Source organism: Mastigoproctus giganteus, chromosome 5, assembly GCF_048544385.1.
Source record: "Mastigoproctus giganteus isolate SK-2022 chromosome 5, ASM4854438v1, whole genome shotgun sequence".
NCBI lineage: Eukaryota > Metazoa > Arthropoda > Arachnida > Uropygi > Thelyphonidae > Mastigoproctus > Mastigoproctus giganteus.
The window spans coordinates 180,427,936-180,446,429 of NC_143579.1; the positions used below are offsets into that span (position 1 = coordinate 180,427,936).

An 18,494-nucleotide genomic window follows, 5' to 3' on the forward strand; every position below is an offset into this window, starting at 1 on the left:
CGTTATCATCATATTTCTTATTGCAATTTCTTTTAAAGCTGTGCACCTAGCTTACGGCTCCACTGGCACATAATGTGCCAATGACAATAATAATTTTTATTTGTATTTCTTTCAAACTTCCAGAACGCTGTTCTGAGAAAAAAAAAAAAAAAAAAAGCCCTGAAAAGGAGTATTCAGTGAGAAAAGATTGAGAAACACTATATTGTCTGGGGGTTGTGAAGATCAAATTATGTAATTAATTGACTTTAACTATTAAATGTTCAAGGAGGCAAAAACAAAAATGAAAATAAATAAAGATATACACTGCCCTACCATTAATATTGGGACACCTGCATATCTATATGAATATCACGTGTATGACACCTTTAGTCTTCATGACAGCCTCTAGTCTCCATGGAACACTTTACTAAATTTTGGAAATATCCCGAGATATTGTCTACCATTGTCTTTAAAACGGTGACCAATGCAGCGGTGTTATTTGAGTGCCTCTCCTCGCACACATCTGACAATCTAATCCACCCCAGAGGTTCTCTAAACTGAGGTCAGGGCCGGCCAGTCCAACTTTTTAATGCTCACATCCTCAAACCAGTCATGCAAGTATATGTGCACCTGTTCCTACTCTTACTTACCCTAACACAATGCAAGCCGAATGACATGGGGCATTGTCCTACTGATATAGGTATGGACCTTCCCGAATGGGCCACACTGTACATAATGCATTTTATTCCAGGATACCTACATCAACCTCAGCATCCAAAACCAATGTTCTCAAGATTAACCATGCAAAACAGCCCGAGACCATCACACTGCCTCTAGTAAATCTTCATTGTCAGTACCAATACAGTCCAGCAGTAGCTTTTTCCGGGGCATCTGCCCCACCCAGGCATGACTGTCAGTCTGGTAGACCATGTACTCTGACTCACCACTCCAAAGCACAGTTTTCCATTGTCCTACAGTTCAAAAACAATAGACCTTACTCCAAACTAGATAGCATGTAGCACTAGTCAGGGAGATATCAGTGGTTTGTGGAAACTGTAAAAGTAGTAACCCATAATGTTCAATGTCCTTCACACTGTACAAGTGCTGATGTGTGTTCCAATCATCTCACTGAGGGCCTGTGTGTACTGCGACATACATCAACATGCATAATTCTTTGCAGGACTCTCTCTTGTCATATTCCATCAGCTTCAGAGGTTTACCAGATTGTTTTGTGGTGGTTTCAGCACGAGTCCACTTCCATTTGCAGGTCACAGCAACTGTCAACCTAGGGAACTTCACTGCCACTGAAATGTTATCTACAAACCGACTGCTTATGTAGCATCCTATTATATTCTGTATTGTCAGTTGATAGCTGCACCTTGCATTTAAAATCTTACTGCTATCTCCCCAAAGGCCTGCGAGCATATTTACAGTTTGTCTAACATGTGGTGCTTGGGTAGGATGTGACTATCAATGGAGGGGTGTCCAGATATTAATGGTATGGCAGTGTACATATCTACAATATGTCATAATAAGTTCATCAATCTCTTCTGAAGTCTGTTTCTTGAATGCTTGAATAATCTTTTGTGATAAAGTCAGAATTATTAGGAACATATCAAGGAACAATGGAAATGTTTCATTGTATCTTGCTGAATTATGCAAAAAACATTTTATAGAAATGTTTTTTCGCATAATTCTTCTTATATTCTAAGTTCAGAATATTTTCTACATAAACCAAAAATACCTCCATTTCCAAGGCTTTAACTTGTTCCTCTAAGTCCATCATCCTTGCTTTCTTTCTGTCTCGTGCACTTTGTGCAGCAACTCTGTTCTTTAACTTCCTATTAAAAATATAATTAATAATAAACAAGTTAGTTAACAATGCAGTGCATTACTTTCGGGTGCATTAGAAAATAGTAGTAATTTGTGATTTATAAAATATCTAAGTAAATAATGAAATTTTGAAATGGATCAAAGTTCCTGTTCCAAATTTATAATAATAATTCTGCCGAGATAACTGGGGAGTTATGCCATGAAATTAAACTCAGAACTATCCCGCTAACAGAATATGTTGAAAATATGGTAAAATGCAAAAACATGTGTTTTTGCATTTTATCAACAATCAATTAATGCAAAAACATATTTTAATTTATGCCCTTTTTGTAGAGGGAAGGGGAGATAACAAGGGCTGTGAAATCGTAACTAGAAGTGAAATTTTCTCAAGGACCAGCAAAACATAGGTTGAAAATTTTGCCCCAGTCCAACTTTTCATTCTGAAGTAATATGCAAAATATACTTTCATTTATATGAATAAACTTCTGTGGTTGAGGGGAGGGGGAAAGCTATTGATCTTAAAAGCTCTCCAGACACCAACTAAAAAAAAAAAATGGGCTGAAATGTGAAATTATCATTTGCTTTGTTTGTTAGGCACTGATCCTGAAACTGGTGCACGCACCAACAGTATAGAAGGTTCATGGAATGCTATTAAATGGCAACTGCCATCAAGCACAGTCGATGGTCACTTCGACTCCTATCTCGCAGAATTTATGTGGCGGCGTAGGCACTCTGGCAGCAAAGACAGTGATGTCTTTTCTGAATGGAGTTCATGAAGTGCACCAGCTGGCATGCAAGGACTGATGAGGCGAGTTTATTTTATTTTTGTTTTTTCTATTCAAGTTGTTTCTTGATGATTTGATTTTTTTTTGTAGTAATTGTACAAGTACATTTTTAATATCAAGTTCTCATGATATTTGCGGGTGTTGACGTGCACGAGCAATTCTCATTGTTAATGCACATGAAACAGTCTAGTAATGTATGGGCAAGAAGTATCAGTGGTTGTGTTTGGTGTTAATTTTTGTTAGTTGTTTAAAAGAAAAAAAAAATACATTTCTATTTACCCATTTTTTGCTCCCTATTGCCAGTTCTTTTTCTTCATTTCAGTTCCGACACATTGTGATGTCACATGACATCCCCAGTAACATGCAGGCAAGGAGGAGAGGGGAAAAGCAGTGAGTGGGAGGTGCCTTAACCAGTCTATCACTGCCTTCTTTCCTCTCTTTCTTCCCGAAGTACAGAGTTATACCCATGTTCTGGATATTTACCAAAAAATGTAATATCAATTGAACCTTTTCTTATTAAGTAATGTCTAAACATCTGATGTTATCAGATATTTAGACATTACTTAATATGATGGGCATCATGGCAAGATCCAATCTTCCTTACATTTTGAGGGTACAGCTCTAAAAACAGCAGCTAAATAATCCACCGGAGCAAACCTATTGCTAACTCTAGATCTAGGAGGCATCCAGATCACTAGGTATATATTCTTGCTGCCAGATAGTGACTGGAAGGGATCTAAGTAACGTGTATGCAGGGGAATTGTCGAGGCCGCACTAAGTCAAGGAGATGGGTATATTCTTGCCATGTGTATGCCACATCAAAAAATTTCATTACTTCATACATGCTCTCCCCACCTTTCTTACTACTGTATACACCATGAATAAGTAAAATTAATAGAACTAACTTATCTGTAAAAAGATCTAAACTACCCAAATACTTCCTCATTCATTTCACAAATACATCTAACCAGGAATTAGAATTCAGCCATTTTATTGACAATATGCCTGACATTACTGTAGAAACAGTTAAGACTACGTATGGATCCTCAGTCCATGCTTCTCGTTCAGCAGCATCAGAATTGGCCTTTCATGCAGTTAACAAAAACCATACATTTTTACTCAATGAGGCCAAAATACTTAGTGTCCAACATAATTATACTAGACTATTAATTGCAGAAACCACTGAAATTAAATTACATGAGAATTCTATTTATGTTTGTTGTCCATGTCTAATCTCCAATTCGTGGACTTTTACGTGCAAGCGAAGACAAATAATCACTCTATTTAGATTCCGACTCACACTCTATAATTTCCATTCCTGTGATCAAGACATATGGTCAAAAAGCCCTCAGTTTCAGGAAGGGAAGTCTTTTCAAAATCTGCATTGACCTTGTTTTAATTTGTTAATTATTTTTTAATTAATTTTATTACTGTCAAGTTAATTTATTAATTTGCATTAATTTTATTTTCATTTATTTGGTGGGGACTGTCATTAGAAGTGTTCTACATATCATATTGAGGCAAATTTCTCTTATTCTTCTACAAATATTGAAATACAACATAGAACATATCTTATACTAAGCAGATTCTTAATGCATAAATAATCACTGCTGATAATCATATGCTTCAAAATCTTTTACTTCAGTGGCATGCATCAGCTGAAATTGTTTAAATCTATCTTTCCTTGTTTTCTTCTTTCCAGATATTATTAAATGTCTACTAATTATTCAACCACTTTCACAGAAGGCACATAGCTCCCTTTTCAGTGCAAAAATTAAAGATAGTACAGCCTACAATCAAGTGTTCAATCTCCTCTTTTAATACCCTTGCCAGGCCAGCCGTTACACCTACTATAACAAATGCATTATCCACACTAAGTGCCAGACAATTTTTTTGAAGGATTCCTACATGCTTTCAGGTTGCTCGGCAGATGATACCTGATGTTGCACCTGAAGAGTTACTTTCCAAGAGTAAGCTGCTTTTGATTTGACAATTTTTATTAAAGTCACTTTGGAATTGCTACCTCCTCCCCACATCTGTGCAATTTCACTAACAATGGATTATTTTTGTTCTTTCACAAACTTTTTTTTCTAGTTGGAAAACAAGAACCTGCATCACCAGCACAACTCAGAGGAATATTATATCCTCTGACAAAGTACGTAAATAAACATTTAGGGCATAGGAAATCATCATCACCATGAAATACAACAGCAATTTTTCCAATTTCTTTCTATGCACTGAACATTGTCTTTATATTTATTTGTTTACCAATATCTAATTACAAGTACATGGCACTTTCCACCAACTGAAATTGAAAAATCACATCTTATATATATATACACAAAAAACTTTTTTTCATAATTTATACAATACAGGCAGTTCTCACTTTACAAGTTCCCGAGTTTACAATTTTTTTAAATTTTTTTTTCAAAGTATCAACAAAATCAAAAATATGAACATTCATTTTTTGCAATTAATGTTAAACATTCATAAATACTGCATTTCAAGCAATGTACGTATACAGTACCCAGCTTTACGATATTAATCCGTTCCAGAGACATCACCATATCATGAAAATATTGTAATGTGAACCCAATAATACATTGTTTTTTTGGTAATTCGTTCCACGACCTCAGAAGTTGAAATTTTCACTATATAACTCTCCAAAAGGTCATTTTTATAGTGCAAATTGTATTAGTTACCATTTCAAATCACTAAAATGCACTACACTTTCATCGTTATCATATGATCTGTTATAAGAACCAATTTTGAATGCCTTTGTGACATTTTTCTAAAGCACATTTCTGGAGGTCACGACCATAAAACAAAAAACAATTTGCACTTTCCAGTTTATTGGGCTTTTCTGTTACTGCAAATCAGTTATAAACGGGTAGTAAACTCAATGTTATTGCATTTGCAAAAATACCGATAGCTGGAATTGTGTGGGTTTTTTGCACTATTATGTTGAAATGTGTTTTCCCCTTTACTGAAATCTTCAATCGTATAAAAAACAAAAATTTTCAGAATCTTCTCTTCATTCCTTTTTTTTTTTTTTTTTTGTAAACTTGTTACTCCATGCAACTCATGTTAGTTGCAATTTGTACATTGCATTAAAAAATGCTCATGCATGCTATTGAAATTTATAAAGAAAATAGAAGATTATCTTGGAAACAAACGCCTCTTGAAGCATTTCTGAAGAAGACAACTCCTTGTGCAACAAACCAACGAGTGCCGAGCCAATGAGTGATCAATGAGTGCGCATTTAGTCAATGATGAAGAATAAATATTCTTTAAAATTTGTAGGTTCATAAATAATTTCTTTATTATTATAATTTGCTTGATTTTACAGGCTACGTTTTAATTTCTTTGAATAAATCAATCATTGTTTAAACAAACTAATTAGCTAACTAATTTCATTGTTGAGAACGTAACCCTTATTTTTAACATTGTCTATGGGATTTAATTCCCTCTTTACGAGCGCGCGCTAGGAATGAATTAACTCAAAGTCGAGAACTACCTGTAGATGGAAAATTTTGTATGGGTGCCTTATTGAAATTCGATATCATATTTCTCTAGCATTTTACTGAAAGATGTTAATTAATTTCGCACAGCAATTACTGAAATGACTGCATATAACAGAGAGAAACTATTACCCCCATTTCTACTTAGCAGCATAGAGTATAGCAGCACACCCGACAGCCATTCCATTAACAAAAATAAGTAGAAATCTGCAATTGTTTTTATTACAATTTTAATGTAGGTTTTTTAACAATAAAAAGATTGGAAACCTAAAATACCAGAACTTAACTCCCAACTGCTTATGTGTTAATGAATGAGATTAATTGAAAAGGTCTGTAAACTAAAAATTAATTAAAAATATCATCACTTTTTTGATTAATCTCATTCATTAACACATAAGCAGATGGAAGGTAAGTTCTGGTATTTTAGTTTCCAATCTTTTTATTGTCATTTTAACCTCGGAACTAAAGGTTAACCATAACATTAATATTATAGTTTATTTTATTTGTGTGAAAAGAAAAAAATACTGATAAAAACTGAATTTTTGCCAAAGATGGAGAAACCCTTTGTTAGCAACTATATTATAATGATAATAAGGAAAAGAGTCAAATAAAAGTAAAAAAAGACCAATTCTCCATCATAAATCTGGAGAGCTGGTAGTAGCTATGGTTAAGGTATCCTCAACAATATTTGCCAACTCTTGCACCACCTTTGTTCAAATAACATTGTCTCTACAAAATTGGTCCCTTCTATCTACAAGTAAAAGCCATGCTAATAAACATTTTCCCCCAAAAGCCTTGAGTTAATCCACATGGCTTTCAGCATATAGTTCCTCATATCAGAATTGCAGATATATACACATTGACATGACATGCAGCAGCATTTTTTTTCAGCATGGTTCTATATTTATATAACAAATTCTCAGTTTGAGCATGCTTAATATCATTAGCCACCCACATTAATAACAATGCATTGTTATGTGTGCATGCTCCCAGCATGAACTTTGAGCCTTTGAACTCAAGTATAAGCTCCCAATTTTTTTTTTTTTTTTTTTATGTGGAGTTGTTTGTTATTTTGTTAAATCAATATGTATATTTCATTGGGATGTTATTCTTTGACGTCTGTAAAATCTGTAATGATTTTACAGACATCAAAGAAAAAAAAAAAGAAGAAAAAATATCAGTATTGTTTTTACTGAACTTTACAAGGCATTTGGAACGAATGAAGGGGTGAAATGGGAGGTTTTTTTTTTTTTTTTTTGACTGATGCTGCATAAGCTTGCTTTCTTGCATCGTATGCCTCTACTAATGCTAAAGTTCAAAAACAAAGTAAAAGATTAAGGAACTCTGATTAAGCAATTTGCAACTTTTTTTTTTTTTTTTCTTTCTGGAAATGCAGTTTAACTTATAGAATTCCTAGTCTAGTTAAAAAAAAAACCTTCAGAAGTATAGAAAACAGTTTTAATCATGGGGGCACTTTCATCTAAAGTATTTAGGTTTTTGGTTTAAAAAAAAAAAAAAAAATTGTAATCTTGTATATCTTGTCTGAAAGATTGAGAAATATATATATATAAGATAAAGATGCAATGAAATTACTGAAAGACTTAGTAAACATGAATGGGAAATTAAAATATATATATAAGATTGAGTTATGGATCCGGGGTACTACAGTAAACGTTGAAAAAACCGGCAACCATAATGAAAAATAGCCAAAAAGGTAATTATCAGTGTATTAGTAGGGGAGTTGAGCTATCAGGTGTAATAACCATGGAAGAATTGAGAGAACCTGTATGCTAAAAAACAAATTACCTGAAATAAAATGCAATTAATATAAGCATAATTATTGTAAGTACCTAAAGCTGTGGGTCCTAGGACTTTAACTACTTTGTCTGGGGCTCAGCAGCAAAAATCGTAGGAGCCACCGCAATAAGCCAGGTCTCTGTTATGAGGTACACGTAAAAAAAAGTATACATATACATCATAGCCAACCCAACAGACCAGAAGGAAGAATAAAAGAATAAATAAACTAAAAAAAAAAAAAAAATTGTTGAAATTCATCGACTTTCAATGTCTTCGGGTCCACACAGACAGTAAGTTTTCTTGTTTTGCCCCATCTCTTAGATTTCTTTTGTTTTATATCTCATTCTTCTTTTTCCACAGAATTCTATTGGCTTGAACTTATTTATTATTATTATTTATTTTTAAGTTTATTTATTCATTTATTGTTCCTTCTGGTCTCTGTTGGGTCAGCTATGATGTAGACATATACTTTTTACGTATACATCATAACAGAGACCTGGCTTATTGCAGTGGCTCCTACGATTTTCGTCGCAGACCCCCAGATGAAGTAGTTAGTCCTAGGACCCACAGTTTTAGGTACTTTTATGCTTATATTAATTGCATCTTATTTCAGGTAATTTATTTTTTAGCATAGAGGTTCTCTCAATTCTTCCACGGTTATTACACCTGATAGCTCAACTCACCTACTAAATACACGAATACACTGATAATTACCTTTTTGGCTATATATATATATATATTTTTTTTTTTTTATTGATAAAGATTTGTTGTCCCTTTTGATTATAAGATGATTACTAATATAGTCAATGTACAAATGTACAACAGAAATGTCAGCTGTCTTGACTTGTGTTTCAAAATACAAAATCCCAAACACTAAGAAACAGTAAATAAATCTTGTATAATTCTTTTAGAAATACCTCCTTCTGGAGATTCTCATTCAGGAGGGGAAGGAAGGGGAACAGTGATAGAACCTACATTTTAATTACTTAGTTCCAGAGCTGTTTCTCAGTATTCAGTCCAAGTCCACACCTTGGACAGATAGCTTAGGGAATCATCAGTGTGCAACAATATTATACATACATATTTGCGAGCAGAATAACATAGACAAACACCGACAGTATTTTTTACCTCTCCTCTCCACAAAAGCTGTCTGTTGGTTACTTTATCAGATGTTGCTCCAACATCTGATAAAGTAACCAACAGACATAAAGTAATCATCCAGCAGACACACTGTTCTAGCCTACACATCCTTATCCCTATTTCCCTGACAATAGAATCTTCCAACAAAACAAAATCCTATTGAATTATTAAATCAAAGTCGAAAAGGATGTCAACATTCCTGCTCAAGATGCTAACAGACTGAACAGATTTTTTCATCTATGTTCAAACATGAATTTCATAGGGATGGAGAAGCCAGTAGTGTGTCAAATTCTAACAGGGAGCTAAATGATTTTGTGAAAACTTAATCATTACAGGAAAGTGTAAGAAAAATTGTTGAACCTAAACATAAAAACACATAAAAGAAAGCAGCTGGAACAGATGGGTCTATCCAATTATATTGAGAAAGGCAGCAAAAGAGGTCAACAAATCTTTAGCAATAATTATTATTATTAGTAGTAGTGACATACGATGTAAGAAAGGAAGCTTAAAAAGTATCAGCAAAGCTTGATACAGCAGAAAACCCATTTGCTTTAAAGTTTCACCAAAGCCTTTTGCAGCGTTACAAAGCAAGAGGAAATTGCCAAACTGTGGCTTTGCTGAGCTATCTACACAACCCCAAAAAGTTTAGGAAAGAAGATTCAGGTTCAAGAACTTTTGATTTTCCAAGTAAGCAAGTTTTGAAAAAGCATGCTGAAGAGATTTATCAGAGATTATTTGCAAAACATTCTGAAGGAGTCTTAGCGTTGAATGAAGAAACTGAAAATAAACGAACTGTTCTTTTGGAAGAAAACAAAGACTCGTCTAGTTCTGATGTTGGAGATACACTCATGCGAGAGTATGATAGTGTAATAAAGAGATTAACTGAAGAGCCTTCAAAATATCCGAGTGAATTGGAAATCAGCAAAGAATTCAAACTTTTGGAGGCAACTAGCAGTAGAAGTGAAAAGCTGGAGAGAGTTTATAGAGCACTGCTGACCATTAAACCAACAAATGTCCAATCTGAAAGAGTGTTTTCGATCACTGGTCTCTTTAACACAAAAATAAGGTCAAGTTTATCAGGAAAAATGCTTAATATACTGTGTTTTTTAAAGGATCATTTTCAGAAAAAAGCTGAGCAATAAATAGTAAAATAATTTCCCCAAACTGTTTTTTTTCACATTATTTTTATTTATTTATTATTATTATAGGGCTTATTATTTTTTTGTTTACTATACGAGAGGATAGTTTTTATTCAAAGGATTTGAATACAATTTGTAATTTTGTATAATCTCAAGCTGGTTACTTTTTCGGAGCATTTTAATTTTTTTATTTTTTTTACTATAAGAGGTGATAGATTTTGTTTAAAAGATTTGATTACGATTTGTACAATCTACCCAAGATAAAATAAATACCTGTGTTATAAGCTTTTAATTATTTTCCCTAAGTCTGAGAAAATCGGTTTTAAAACCGGTTTTAAGAGTAAACTTCGGTTAAACTCGGTTTTATGCAAGCCCTAGTCTCCATCTTGTTAGAGGCAGTTAGACATTACTGCAGCAGAGTGATTTAGCATTCAAGGCATAGTTGTTTCTGAACAGTGCTCCTACAGACATCCACAATCATTAAAGGATTTTTATACAGAATCAACATTGTTAAATGCTTACATTATTCAACCTATGAATCGGACCAATCATAGCTACCTTCAAGTAGTACTACATGATACAATCAACCAAGGTAACAGGGCAATTGACAAAAGTATGGACCTATCTTGAAGGAATTCGGAAAAGGTTATGTTGTTGTTGTTATTTGGTTTTTAGGAGCATTAGCAACTAAGGCCATATTTCTCTGGGATATGCGGTGGTCATTCCCTGACCTTTCTGCATCCTCCGTATTTGGTGGTGATGGACTCGAACCCCGGTCTAATCAAGAAGCGTGTGCTACGCACTGCTGCTCCTTCCCACCTAGCTACGGAGTCGCCTGGAAAAGGTTATAACATCTGGAATATATTCAACAACAATGCAGGTTCTTCGGCTGAATTCAAAGAATCCATGATACATAGATAGTGACAGTTGTAGAAAGAACAAGTTACACACTTCAGGATTAGGACTGAATAATGCAAGGAAGCACTTTTTATGCATCAGGCAAAAAATAATAAGAAATAAACAGAAAATTCATAATATTTTCATTCCATAAAGGTAATCATCTAATTCCATGTCGAATTTAGTCAGACTCTGCCATGTTGGGAATCGACAACAATGCAGGTTCTTCGGCTGAATTCAAAGAATCCATGATACATAGATAGTGACAGTTGTAGAAAGAACAAGTTACACACTTCAGGATTAGGACTGAATAATGCAAGGAAGCACTTTTTATGCATCAGGCAAAAAATAATAAGAAATAAACAGAAAATTCATAATATTTTCATTCCATAAAGGTAATCATCTAATTCCAGGTCGAATTTAGTCAGACTCTGCCATGTTGGGAATCGACTTAATTCAATGTTTGATAACCTGTCATCCACTGAAGAATTACACAAGCTTCAACCTTCTGTTATTCCTGAATATGTCATATTTGGGTCCCTTTGTTTTCATCTAACCTACAAGGGAGAACATACCACTTTCATTTTAATCAGTTTCATTAGAAGCTTATATACCTTCATAAAATCTCCACCTAGATGTCTAACTGTCAAACTCTGCACTTCATACCTTCTGATCATTCTTTATAGGTGCATTGATTTACAGTCATCTCCAATCTGATTACTTTTGCACCCTCCTCAACAGTTCTATGTACATCCTTCCTCCTTCCGACAAAAGTTCTTATAGTATAAGTAGTGGCAAACAATGCAAGGCCGCAAGCTTATTAAGCATCAGCCAAAAAAACCCCTTCTTGTTTCAACTATCCATTCCCTCCAATAGTTTGTCTAGTTCTTCCTTGAATTTATTCAAACTACGCACTTCCACAACAGACGATCGTTTGTTCAACAATCAACCACTCACTGCTTCAAAAGCAAACTTCAGCACATCCTTAAATTCAATTCATGCCACTCATTTATATAATCTGAAAAAGAGAATAATACCATCAGCATTGAACTGACTCAATCCATCCAAAGGCTTAAGCCTTAAACACCTGAATCAGATCACCTTGCAGGTGCCTAGTCTCCAGATGCTACAATTTGCAGAACTAAAGCCTTTCTTGGTAAGAACACCCTTTTGTTCCCCCTCACCAGTCTCACTGCCCTTCTCTGTACCCATTCCAGCAGCTATACTTCCTTCCTAAAATGAGGTCTCCAGACCTATATTCAGTACACAAGATGTGGTCTAACCATTGCCTTATACAATTGGATAATCGCCTCCATATCGCTATTAGCAAAATTAGTGCATATCATTGACAAAACCCCATGTGCTGTGCTGACAGCCTGTCTGCACTACTCAGAGAACTTCACATCTCACAGCAAAATTACCCTCACATTTTTTTTTTTTTTTTTTTTTCCCTTCATTTTCCACTACCCTGAGTGCAGTACAGAACAACTGGTAAGTTACTCTGAGATTACTGCTATCAATTTGCAGTACTTTACATTTGTCAATGTTAAATCTTCAACTGCAATTTCTCATCCCATTTGCTAATTTTTCTAGATCTTGTTGCAGTAGCTTACTTTGATTACTGTCATTAACAACCCTGCCAACCTTTATATTATTGGCAAATGTAGACAATAAGCCCGATATATCTTCATCAATGTCATTAATAAATATAGAATTCAACAATGGGCCCACCACTGAACACCGGGAGACTCAATTTTAATAATAAGAGATTAACTCAAGATTAATAACAGTCTATGAAGAGCAGTGTCCATTAATAACCACTGTCTTTCCCGCTCAACCATCCTTTATTCATAGCAGTAATCTGCCCTTAATGCCATACTGTTCCAATTTTTACAGCACTCTTATGTGAAATGCTATCATATACTTCCATTTACTGAAATCTAAGTATGTGATATCCACCAATTAGTAGTTGTAGTGGAAACATGATGCAAGAAAGCAAACATATGAGCTTATATAACATCAGCCAAAAAAAAAACAATTTCACATCCATTCCCTCTAAAAGTTTATCCAGTTCCTCCTTGAATTTATTTAACCTATCAACTTCCGCAACGACAGATGTTTGTTTCAGCAATTACCCAGCAGCTGGCTAAAGGCAAATTTCTGCGCCATCTATTCTACAGCTCTCTTTCCTCAATTTGAATTTATGGCCACTCAGGTTCTTAATCTGAGCAAGCAGAAGAATCCCATCAGAATTCAGTGTGCTCAACCCATTCAAGGCCTTATATACCTCACTCAGATCACCACGCAGGTGCCTAGTCTCCAGCTGCTACAATTTGCAGAACTTAGCCTTTCTTGGCAAAAGTACCCCTTCGTTCCCCTCACCAATCTTGTTGCCCTTCTCTGTACATGCTCAAGCAACTCTACATCCTTCCTAAAATGAGGCCTCCAGACCCACATGCAATACTCAAGGCCATTGCCTTATACAAAGGAATAATCACCTCCTTTTACTTACTAAAAAAAAAATTCCTGTATATAATTTACAATACCCCATGACCTGCTCTGGCAGCTTGTCTGCATTGCTCAGAAAAATTCATATCTGACTCTGCACAATTACTCCCAGATCTTTTTCATTTTCTTCTACCCTAGGTGTAGTGCCACACAGTTGCAGTACTTTGCATTTGTCACATATGCAGTACTTTGCATTTGTCAATGTTAAACTTCAGTTGCCACTTCTCAGCCCATCTGCCAAAATTTTCTAGGTTCTGTTGCAGTAGCACACTGCTATTACTGTCATTAACAGTCCTGCCAAACTTTGACATTAAGCCTAATATACCTTCATCAACATCATTGATAAACATACAAATCAACAGTGGGCCCAACACCGAACCCTGGGGGACTCTACTAATAATTTTTATTTTTTTTTTCGTTAGTCCACGAAGAGCAACATCCATTGTAGCAACTTACCCTTAATACCATACTGCTCCAATTTGTACAGTAGTCTTCCATGCGCAACAGTGTCAAAAGCTTTCCTGAAATCCAAGTATATGATATCAAAATTATTTTAATATCATATACTTACATCCAGTTCCTTTGTAACTACATCATAATATCCAATAAAATTTGTCAGACAAGACTTTCCTTTAACAAACTCGTGCTGTGTCTGAATTATTACTGCATTATTGTCTAGATGATCCTGCAATGCATCTTTAACCAGAGACACCATTATTTTCCCCAGAACAGAAGTTAAACCAACTGGTCTGTAATTACTCGTGTCACCCTTCGATCCCACTTTGTGAATTGGGGATACATTTGCACATCTCCAGTCGGTGGGGACTTCCCATGGACTGGAGATGCCACCGAGATGAGTTGATTTTAAGATAAGCAAGTAGTAAGAAATTTATTTTATTGATTTCTTTCTACTATTATATAAAATCTAACTTAAAAATATTTATAAATACTTTGTATACATTTAACTCTCAGGTGGCATAAAAAATTAGCTTATATAATTATTTTTATGGGGTTCAAAGGGGTGTGCATGTGCAATACATGGTTTCTCTTGAAAATCACCTAGCCTCTCCATTCCAATCCCACTCACCTCCAACGCCGCTGAACCCTGGTACCTGAGCAACCTAGCAGAAGGTTGGATTATAACCCCAGCAGGAAACTAGGTCAGCTGCTAACAAGAGACAGGAGACTGTGCTAGGCCATATTCAACATGCTATGAAACTGGGCTTGCACAGTGGTCACCAACAAGGTAGGTTGGGAGACCTAGGTCTGGTGGCAGAAGGGCTTCTTAAAAGCCAACCACAGCAACTACAGCCTCAGACAGTGTAGGTTACTACCTGCAGGGAAGGCAAGGGGAAACCACCCTGTTACTTTTTCTTTTCCCAAGAAAACCAATGATGAGCAATCAAAGAGGTATTAGAGTAACTGGCAATTCTGGGATCAACAAAGCAGATAGGCTTTGTTGATCCCAAAGTTGATCCCCTTTGTTGATTCTGGGATCAGCAAAGCCTGTCGGACCGAGCAGGGAAAGTCGCAGGGCTTTCCAGGCTGTCAGCAAGAGAAATCCCAGTTTTGGAATTGGAACATGGAATGTACACACTATGCTACAGATTGGAAAATTAAAGAATGTTAAAAGAGAGAGATGAAAAGGAATAAACCAGATGTCCTTGGACTGGCTGAAACCTGTTGGAAAGATGCAGGAGAATTCCTCAGTGGAGAATATAAAATAATACATTCAGAAAGTGATAAAGGTCAGGAAAGCATTGCAATTATGTCAAAACGTTTTTCATCATGCTTGACGGATGTGGAAACAAATCAGTAACAGGATTATAATGACCTGTCTTGCAGTAGCTCCAGTTGATATTGAAATAATACAAGTTTACATACCTACATCAAACAGCAATGAAGATACAGTAAAAGAGATCTATGAACAATTGGAAGAACTTCTGAGAAAAACAAAATCAAATGATAATATAATTATAATGGGAGACTGGAATGCAGTTGTGGGAGACAAAATAGAAGGAAATATTGTTGGAGATTTCGGGCTAGGAGCAAGAAATTTGAGGGGACAACGACTAATTAATTTCTGTAGTCAAGAAAGATTTGTAGTAGTCAACACTTGGTTTCAGGCACCACTACGATGTAGGTATAAATGGAAATATTCTGGAGATTCTTGTAGATACCAGTTAGACTACATTCTGGTGAAACAAAGATACCACAATCAGGTAAAAAAAGCCATGTCTTTTCCAGGAGCAGATGTGGACAGTGACCATTCAATGGTGAAAATGATAACAGAACTAAAGCTATAGAAAATTAATGGAAAGAAAATAAATAATAAATGGAACCTAGAAAAACTAGGTTCCATTAGGTTCCATAGAATGAAGAAATAAGAATATTGTTCCAGAATACTACAAACAGCTATAATGAGGTAAATAAGAAAAGTATGATAAACAGTATTGACCAGATGTGGAATAACATTAAAAAAAAACTATAAACAAAGCAGTTCGTAAATTTCTGGGAAATGGAAACAAGGTGAAAAGAAAATCATGGATAACAAAAGACATCCTTCAAATGATGGATCAAAGAAGAATCTTCAAAAATATGAAAATAAAAGATAGAAAAAATAATTACCATGCTCTCAGGAATGAAATTAATAGAGAATGCAGAAAAGCAAAAAGATATATGGTGGACAGAACAATGCCAAGAAATCGAAACCTTAATGCAGTATGGACAAAGAGATAGGGCCTACAAGAAAATTAAAGAAATAACAAGAAAGCATAATGGAATTCGCTCCAGAGCAATCAGGAATGAAAAAGATAATGCCATTCTTGATGCAAAAGAACAACAAGAAACATGGAGAAAGTATATAGAGGATTTATACATGGAACCATGTGGTTACACTTGGAAATATGATCAGAAAGGAGAACAACAAAACGTAAAACAAGATCAAACATTAATAGAAGAATTTGAGCTAGCTTTAAAGTTACTTCCTAACAACAAAGCTCCTGGTATAGATAATATTACAACAGAATTAATAAAGAACAGTGGAGATCAAGTCAAGCAATCACTATTTGGATTGATTTTGAAAGCATATAGTGAAGGATAATGGCCAGAAGAACATTGTATAACCATCATACTACCAATACCAAAATTATCTGCACCAATCAAATGCAAAGACTACAGAACCATCAGCCACATATCACATGCAGAAAAAATTCTCTTAAAAATCATAAAAATACGAACAGAATCCTACATCGAAAACCTTTTAGAGGATACACAATGTGGGTTCAGAAAGAACTTATCTACAAAAGAAGCAATAGGAACTTTTAAGATCTTAGGCGAAAGAATGATAAACAATGAGAGGAATCTGTATGCGTGCTTTATTGACTATGCAAAAGCATTTAGCATTAGTAGAGGCATAAGATGCAAAAAAGCAAGCTTATGAAGCATCAGCCAAAAAAAAAAAAAAAAATCCACTTCCACTTCACCCCTCCGTTCATTCGAAATACCTGTCCAGCTGAGCCTTAATTTATTTAGGCTATCGACTTCCACGACAAGGGAAGGAAGTCTGTTCCACTAACCAACTGGCCCCGGGTGCCAAGCGTTTCCGTGGCCAAGCGATTCTTGCGTGTTCATAAAGCGTTTTTCCTCCAAGTGACAGAGTTTTCCTTGTTTTTCTCTTAGAATTAAAATTTTCTGTTAAGTAGCTCTACTTACTTAAAAACACTAAGAAGAGAGCCCAGAAGAAGGCAAGTACTTTTTTCTTTAATTTAGCTAGCCGTACTAACTTACTAACTCTACGCTTGGCCACCAAGCGGCACTGCTCCTGCCTCCCCGTGGCGGGGCCGGTAACCTGGGTGGTAAAGGCAAACCCCCAGGGTAAAAAGGAGCGATCATGGATAAAAATCATTATCCAACCTTAGAGCCTTTGAGCTCAAGGGCGGAAAATTCTAACCCTGACCATGACTCAAGTCAACCTAAAAGACTGCGAAGAGAAGCAGAATGTCATGAAGATTGCCCAAACTTCCTGGTGATTCATTCCCTATCTGCCCAACCTGTGAGTAAGTTGTCACCATTCCTAATTCAGAAAATCTTGGAGTCAATTGCTGGATCACCAAAAATGGTTAAAAGACTGCAATCCGGAGACCTTCTGATAGAAACAGCCACCTCTAAACATTCTGAGCGGCTGTTAAAAACAACATTTGGTGGGTTGACAGTAGAAATTACTTCCCACAAAACATTAAATTCATCCAAAGGTGTCATCAGCGAGTGGGACCTAATTACAGTCTCCGAAGAAGAACTACTCCAAGAACTCAGCAGTCAGAAAGTAGTAAATGTAAAACGGATCATGACGAAAAAAGATGGAAATCTTACTCCAACAAGATCCATCATTCTGACATTTAGCACTCCAGACTTACCATCCTCTATTAAAGCTGGTTATTTAAACTGCCGGATTCGATCCTACATCCCGAATCCTGTTCGTTGCTTTAAATGTCAGAAATACGGCCATTCCCAGCAGGCTTGTCGCGGGGAAGCCACATGTCCCATTTGTGGCTCTAAAGATCACACCCAAGCGGATTGTTCAGTTAAAACTCCTGTTTGTCCAAACTGCAAAGGAAGCCATCCAGCCTTTTCCAAAACTTGTGAGCTATGGATATCAGGAAAGAAAATTCAAAAATACAAAATTGAAAATAAAGTCACGTTTCCTGAGGCACGTAGACAAGTTATGTCGACCATGCCTAGTGGTCGTTCTTATGCAGCTCGAACTAGAAACTTTGTTTCTACTGCAGCTCAAACGGATGTATCAGTTCCGCCTAACACCTCTCTAGCGAATTGGCTTAAATTTACACTTTCAACCTCTAAAAAAGATAATTCTCATAATCCTCCAAAAACAACTA

The 18,494-nt window shown here is 35.6% G+C and overlaps 1 protein-coding gene across 1 annotated transcript in view; it reads right to left on the minus strand.

Moving 5' to 3' along the window:
- Xbp1 (X box binding protein 1) overlaps positions 1 to 18,494 on the minus strand; it is an 89,897-nt gene that overhangs the window by 56,248 nt on the left and 15,155 nt on the right. Inside the window, exon 2 of the mRNA XM_090374284.1 lies at positions 1,724 to 1,820. Coding sequence (XP_090230410.1) covers positions 1,724 to 1,820 — 97 coding nt within the window. The remainder of the gene's footprint in view (positions 1 to 1,723; positions 1,821 to 18,494) is intronic.